We start from the raw sequence: 8018 nt of genomic DNA, 5'->3' as shown, positions 1-8018 counted from the left end.
GTGTGTGTGAGTGTGTGCGTGCATGTGCGTGTGAGTGTGTGTGAGTGTGTGTGAGTGTGTGCGTGCATGTGTGTGTGTATTCAAGTCTCAGTTTCATGTCAGTGTGTTTTGTGCAGAACATAATCCACTTTGTCTCCAGCCCATTTTCCCAACTTTGGGCCACTTTGTGGACTCCAACTGGTGTTTGAGAAATTTGCAATATGTATATAAATAACGCAGTCAGCTGTTCCAGTATAAAACAGCTTGCTCTGCCATTGGTGGGTTCAGGCTCTTATTCTGATATGTGCCTGTTACGTTACCCTGTCCCTGTGACAGCAGGCACAGGCCCCAGCAGTGGGGCATGGATGTTACCTGCCTTGTACTCGTGCTAGGGTAACATAGGAGCGTTTGTCTAGAGCTCCAGTGTGTCTACAGGTCTTGGAACAACATTTTCTTGTGGAAAATACACAGAAGAAATGTTCAGACTGTTGTTGTTTCCCTGTTGTGTTTTTGGCAGGTCGTACCTGGTCCCATCTAAATTCGCGATGACAGTTATGATCTTCATTATGATGGTTAGCTTCTATTACTTCTCCAGACATGTAAGTTAAGCTTGTCTATTGTCTTCACTAAAGTAAAGGAAATGCTTTATGTAGTGTTGTATTGTGTAGTACTGCGCTGTAGTATCTGTAGTTCTTTGTCATGTTTACTGGTAAATACTTCAGCTCCAAGCCCATAAATATTATTGAAGATCATTTTATGGTAATTGGACATAATGCACAGCTGATACTTTTTTAAATGATTCTTTATCCCTAAAACCAGCAGTGTCTAAGAGTAAGAAGAACTTTGATCCCAGAGGGAAGTTCTCATTTGCATGAGAGTTGAAAAACCTGCTGCGTGTGGGTCTGTGGGTCGTCAGGAGTCATGATGATAACAAATGAGAGAACACTGTAACTACTTTGTTTGTTAATACTTTTGACAGCAGTTGAAATGATGAAGTAGTAGTATTAATACAAATAAAATTAAGCATAATCACAAAAATAAGAATGGATATACTGACTTATACAAGACGAACGGGAACCAAGGCGACTCAGGACCTTTTGGCGCTCGCATTACCAAATCAGGCAGAGCTCTACCCAGTCTGTGGGCTGTCTGTCAGGTGGATGTCTTTACTCATACTTCTGGTGGAGTCTCACACCAAAGCAGTGGCTGGATGATGTTAAATGCACTAGAAAAATCTATGAATTAGATCTAAGCTCTTAGGTGGCACAAGGCTAGTCTCTTCATCACATGTTGATAGTCAGTTAGCTCCCATCGTCTTTGCTACAAGATTTCGACAGGATGTTTTCCATAATGCCGGTGTCTTCTCCTGTTTCGTAGTCTGCTTGTAAATGTGACACAGGCTCACAAAGCGCTGGCTGGTCCTTTTATTTGAATACATGTCAGTAATATATCTTTAGGCACAATAGTTTTATATTACAGCGTTATGACTTCACGGCAGTTTTTCCCCTGCAGTTTGCTAATGTGCAACATTTTAGCATTTCATTGCTCGCAGTTGGCTATTGCTAACATGAGAACCTGTTGGCACCTGAAGGTGGAGAAGCTTGCCCGTACCCTCTTCCTCTGGAAGATTGAGGTTCATGAGCAAAAGGAGAAGGTGTATGAGATGCGGCGCTGGAACGAAGCGCTGGTGACCAACATGCTGCCTGAACATGTGGCTCGACACTTCCTAGGATCCAAGAAAAGGGACGAGGTAAGAGGCTCGCTGATAACACATCCTCAACTCACTGTGACTGTCAGAAGTCTTTTCTGTCCACACTAATGATCCGTTCTGTTCCAGGAGCTGTACAGCCAGTCATATGACGAGATCGGAGTCATGTTCGCTTCTATCCCCAACTTCTCTGACTTTTACACAGAGGAGAGCATCAATAATGGAGGCATCGAATGCTTGCGCTTTCTCAACGAGATCATCTCAGACTTTGACAGTGTAAGGAACCTTTTTTCCTCAGTGTCATACAGGTTTGATTTCTTCAAGAAATCAGATCAGGTCAGTTCTATCTCTACTGCTCTGGGACTTTAGTCTCAGATTATTTCATGACACATAGTTGAAAATACTACTTATTGACCTTATCCTGCCCATCGCTTTATTATGGAAGAGGTTAAAGCCACATGTGGAGCTTTTGGCTTTCATTGGGGTCGTCACAAAACATATTACAGATAGCATTTGAACTATGATATGTATGTGCTGTAATATTTGTAATGCATGCTTTTAGAGCAGGGGTCGGCAACCTTTCTGATGATGAGTGCATCTAACATTTCCTCAGAGGTCAGCGTGCCGTATGACTGCATTAGCAATAAATGTAATAACGCTCTATATGAACAGTTACTCACTATATAGAACAACGTTATAGGATTATGTTTGTTCACAGATGTTTGCAGCTGTCAGCAAATAGTTCTCAGCTATTTAGAAACAAAAACAGACTTTTTATCCATAACAGCAAATGAACTGAACAACAGAAAATCCAAATGCTGTTTATGGTCTCCTCACAACAATGATAAGAAAAATAAACTGGGCCAATATGGCATGTTTGTTAATACAGAGACACACGTGTTACTGTGATCTCTGGTCTCCCACTCAGAGACACAGGTCTCCCAGTGTCCAGCGTTCAGACCTGAGGACTCATGTGAGAGAAAACCTGCTCACACAGACGTGTGGAGCCAAACACTGTCAATAAGGCCTCTGCAATGTTCTGAAGACAGTTAAACCTGTCAGGTAGTGACGTCCAGCAGGTGAACATGCAGCTCCATGAACACGCACAGCTGTGGATTCCAGCTGCTTCGTAGTTCTGCAAACTTTGACCCCACAGAGTCGAGCTGTTCAGTTCAATCGGCTGCATTTCGATGTGTCGAGCCAGTTAATGCGAGACGAATCCAGCTGCTCATTAAAGCTTCTGGTTTGATCAGAAAAGAAAACATTGGTCCAAACAGCTGAAAGTCCTGAAAACACATCGTGAATTCTGTCTCGAGTCTACGGATGTATCCGTGTATCTCCGCGGTGCTGATGCTGCGCTGAGCCGACAGCTGCTGAAGCTTTTGAAGTGTCGGAACGTGGAAATTTCAACATCTCTTGAAAAAACGACCAGCTAACAACGTCCCTGTCACCGCTAGGCTAAGTGATTTTTAGCCAGTTACAAGTTGAATCTGGTAGTTGGGGTCGTTAGCTAAGATACCGTCATTAAGAATGTGTCTATGGGACACATTAGTTGTGCTGCAATTTGCGATGTGCACCGCTGGCCCGGCCATTTATTTTTTAATGCACCTCTCAGATTAACTCAGTGCGTGTCGTGCCCAGGGCTGGACTGGGACAAAACATCAGCCACTTTGCGCCAGAAAGAGGAAACCAGCGAACGTCGCGCTAAACAACAGCAGCAGGTTTGATCAGCTGTTGTTAGAATTTAATATTAATTTCTAGTATCAGCTGATGTTTGCTGGAGCCACAGCTGTAAAGCTGCTGGTCATGATGTTGGTTTGGAAACATGAAGATGAAACCAGGAGATGTCCTTACTGAACCATCAGAGCTGAACAGGTGATGGAGAAACAGGTTTACCTTTTAGGTGACATGGATGAGTTGAAGTTATGAACTGTTTCTGAGAGACAAATAACACCAGGATCCTTTTCTAAGTAGCTGACAGCTGGTAACTGTGCAGGGGCGGGTCTAGCAAAGTGTTGCCAGGGGGAAGGTAGGGCATTAACAGGGAGAGGGGGGCACAGAGACATACTTTTCTTTCTTATTCTCATTTAAAATGTTTTGCTGTTATTAAATAATTATCTGAATCTTACAACCAAAGTTTTTATCTGATGTAAAATGTATAGAAATCATACATATACCAACAAGACTGTGCATCACTGTCACCACAGCGTCTGTTTTCATTCTTTATGGCTTTTCCTGTAATACCTGGTGGGCCGGTCTCTAGAGCTCATATAGAGCAAAGATTAAGTCAGATACAGCAATAATTCCATTTTATTTTAATTCAGTGTTATTCATACAGCACCAAATCACAGCAACAGTCACCTCAAGGTGCTTTATATAGTAAGGTCGACCCTACAATAATACATACAGAGAAAAAGCCCAACAATCATATGACCCCCTATGAGCAGCACTTTGGCGACAGTGGGAAGGAAAAACTCCCTTTTAACAGGAAGAAACCTCCGGCAGAACCAGGCTCAGGGAGGGGCGGGGCCATCTGCTGTGATTGGTTGGGGTGAGAGAAGGAAGACAGGATAAAGACATGCTGTGGAAGAGAGACAGAGGTTAATAACAGATATGATTCAATGCAGAGAGGTCTGTTAACACCCAGTGCATCATGGGAATCCCCCAGCAGCCTACACATATTGCAGCATAACTAATACAGGTGGGGTTGTGGTGGAGGTGGGTTAGAAAATGGCTTGGAGATGACTGCCAACTTTAACCAAGCCAAATTGGTTTACATAACGTGACCTTAACTGTGAGCTCGCTGACGTTCTGCAGTGATTCCAGCTGTGATTCGTGCACTAGAAAGAGTCGTGGATGAAAAAGACACAAGAACCATAAAAGTTTCTGTACATTAGTTTAAATCTGATTTTACTTGAAGTCTCTAAGTATGACTTGGATGGTGATCAGACCACATCTACATGTTGTCATTGCAGAAATCGTTTAATTCCCAAACGTTCATGTTTTCTTTCAGCTGTGTGATAGCAGACCCCTGACGGTACAGTAATATTGAAAACAGTTACAAACACCTCGATATGTCCGTTTTGTGGTGAGATGAAGTTGAAATGTAAGTTGCTCAGATGGCCAGGGTGCAGTGCTTTTTAAAAATGGTTGCAGCATGTTTGTCTGTGCTTTCATTGTCAGTAACACAACCTCCCACTTGTCTCCATGTCAGCTGCTGGATGAGCCTCAGTTTCGCTGCATTACAAAAATCAAGACTATTGGCAGCACATACATGGCAGCGTCAGGTGTCACCCCGGACGTCAGCAACGGTTACAACTCCATCAAGGTCAGTGTGGTCACATGACTTCTTCAGCTTCAGTGTGTGTCATGGCTGACCGAGCCAACATAATTGCATCTTAGTGTGAATAGATCTAGATCTGCTGCAGGTTTGGTGCAACTCTCTTTGTGGAAATATTAATTTGATTAAGATGATCTGATTAGGATGCAGGTACAGTTTACTGTAGTGCAGAGGGCACAGCTGAGACAGCCTGTAACTCAGTTATTTCCATGGTAACGTAGATTTTTCATAATTTATAGGAATTTAAAGGCTGAAGTCTTAATAAACAATCAGTGAAATGTTGCAGATTCTTTAGTTAGTTCAGTTAGTTTGACAACAAATGTAATGATAATCTATCTGATTTACTATGAATATAAAGAAATATTTAAATTGGACAGTTAAGGAAAAAACCACCTCACTCGACAAGGATATAAGACAAATGTAACCTATGTTCTAATTAAGGCTATAATAATGGAAGATTACTGACCGTGCACTGAGCATAATGGAGAGTTAAATTACGTGTTGAGTGCTAATAGATAATAGGTTTGATGTCCTTATTGTGGTGACGACATCCTTAAGTCTAAAATGTGTCCCTCAGGTTTGATGTTGAGGCGATGCTTTATTGCATTTTCACTTTGGATAAACGAGCTTTGGTCGACACAGTCGTGTTAGAGCACAGGCTGCGTTTGTGTGCTGCTGCGTTTTCCAGTCTAATCTTTCCAGAACAAAGTCGCATGCTGTCGCACACCACAGACCACATGGTTGTCCCGACGCACAAACTAGTGGAGCTTAGTAATGGTAAAAGGACTGGTTCTTCTATAGCGCTCTTCTACTCTCCCGAGTACTCAAAGCGCTCTACACAACTTGCCACATTCACCCATTCACACAAGCACTTTCTTTATGCTTATCTAACTACATTCACACACAGTCATGCTCCGATGGATGTATCGGAGAGCAGCTCTGGGTTACTATCTTGCCTAAGGATACTTGACATGCAGACTGGAGGAGCCAGGGATTGAACCACCAACCTTCCAAGGCGACCTGCTGTACCTCCTGAGCTAGAGCCACAGTCAGTGTCGACATTCTGACTTTTGGCAATGATTTATCAGATCAACAGTTTGGTCATCTTGAAAGAAAAATCGACGTCAGCTTCACCAGAGGTTGGTGTTTGCAGTGGAGACGTCCAGGGATGCATGTAATCTACTGCTTATCTACTGTAACTGATCACACACAGCACTTTACACGCCTCATTCACCCATTCACACTCCAAACTGGGCTCAGTAGCTTTTCCAAGGATATTAGTCATGCAGACTGGAGCAGATGGGCATCAAACCATCATCCTTCTGATAAGCAGGTGACCTGCTCCACCACCTGAGCTACAAAGTTTAAATGAGCTAAGGCTTTGGGTTTTTTTGTGGGCCACATTCTAGATATACGTAGAATTTGTGTTCATTTTAGGCATTTTGAGTAGTGAGTCAGTATTTACATCAGGGGTGTCCAACTCCAGGCCTCGAGGGCCGGTGTCCTGCAGGTGTTAGATCTCACCTTGGGTCAACACACCTGAATCACATGATGAGCTCATTCCCAGGCCTCTGGAGAACTTCAGCACATGTCGGGGAGGTCATTCAGCCATTTAGATCAGCTGTGTTGGATCAAGGACACGTCTAAACCCTGCAGGACACCGGCCATTTTATTTGCACCCGTTGAAATCCTTGTTTTAGGATTCAATGCTCACGTTTAGGCCATTTGGCTGGTCAAATCTGGTCACATTACAATGTGATTTGACCAGTCCCACACAGAGATGTGACCTTTTATTTTCCTGTTGAAAGCCTCGTTTTAAGGTTCAACGGTTTTATTTTCGCGTTTTAGGTGAGAGTGAGGCGCTGACAGAACGAGTTAGTGATAGTTTAATGCTGAGGTGAGAGGCTTATACAAGCATTAATGTTAATATCATTATGAATACAAGCACAACAGAGAATGATGAAAAATTAAAGGCTGAATTTAATAGCCTAAGAAAATGGACTCACGTGACTGAACTGCTTGGTGGTTCAAAGTTCGTCACCAGGAAAAAAGACGCTCACTCCCAGTTATCTGCTTGGTTGTTTTTACACAGAAGAACCCAAACCAATAATCCAGATTTATAATACAGTAAAGAGCTGTTTACAAAGTGAAGCATTTAACCAAGTAAAAAACTGAATTTGCTTTTGCCTGACAGAAGGAAGAGCTGTCGGACACCGAGCGCTGGCAGCACCTGGCAGACCTCGCAGACTTTGCGCTGGCCATGAAGGTTACACTTATGAACATCAACTACCAATCATTCAACAATTTCATGCTGCGCATCGGTACGTCCTAATCTTAAGACGGTTGAAGGGTTGCATGTTAGGTGTGTTGCTGTGCAGGTCCGTCAAAGATATGTTATCTCTCTTATGGTCAGTGGATTCAAACCATGTAGGAACAAAACACAACAAATAGTTGACGTCAGGAGCAAAGCTGAACTTGCAGACTTCATCTTGTACATGTTGTGTTCATGCTGTATAGCATTCATTCACTTAGCATTACCGTAGTTTTAAATGAGTAATTAGCATCTCCAGTGTATTTATTTTTTGTTAAAACGAAGACTATTAGAAACATTACAAAAGGGATTTTGACCCGGAATCATGTCTAAAACATGAACTGAGTGTTGGCAAAAAAGGAGAAATCACAGCCACCACTCCCACATGGACATATGACTAGGGATGGGTATCGTTTAGGTTTTATCCGATACCGGTGCCAAATCGGTGCTTTTGAAACGGTGCCGGTGCTTAAACGGTGCTCGAACCGGTGCTTAAAGAATGGAGAACACAAACTTTGTCCAAGAACCTCTCATGTTCAGCTGTTTTTTGTAAAAAGATAACAATGTTAGCCTTTTCTGCAGCTATGGGGCATATATGGCATCACTCTTGGCTGGAAGCAGTGCTTAAACAATGGAAAAAACACAAACTTTGTCCAAAAACCTCTCATGTTTAACTGTTT

General features: G+C 42.7%; 1 protein-coding gene across 3 annotated transcripts in view; it reads left to right on the top strand.

Annotated features, from left to right (window-relative positions):
• The window catches only part of adcy3a (adenylate cyclase 3a), a 59433-nt gene that overhangs the window by 43179 nt on the left and 8236 nt on the right, over window positions 1-8018 (top strand). For all 3 annotated transcript variants that reach the window (XM_005753456.1, XM_005753455.1, XM_005753457.1), the window contains exons 15-19: window positions 497-578; window positions 1571-1729; window positions 1817-1963; window positions 4902-5015; window positions 7222-7348. In XM_005753456.1, the coding sequence (XP_005753513.1) occupies window positions 497-578; window positions 1571-1729; window positions 1817-1963; window positions 4902-5015; window positions 7222-7348 (629 nt within the window). The remainder of the gene's footprint in view (window positions 1-496; window positions 579-1570; window positions 1730-1816; window positions 1964-4901; window positions 5016-7221; window positions 7349-8018) is intronic.

The sequence above is a fragment of the Pundamilia nyererei genome, unplaced genomic scaffold (genome assembly GCF_000239375.1).
Source record: "Pundamilia nyererei isolate P.nyererei 1_Seehausen unplaced genomic scaffold, PunNye1.0 scaffold00429, whole genome shotgun sequence".
Taxonomy (NCBI): domain Eukaryota; kingdom Metazoa; phylum Chordata; class Actinopteri; order Cichliformes; family Cichlidae; genus Pundamilia; species Pundamilia nyererei.
The sequence above is the reverse complement of the archived record's forward strand: the minus strand, read 5'-3'. Positions and strand labels throughout refer to the sequence as shown.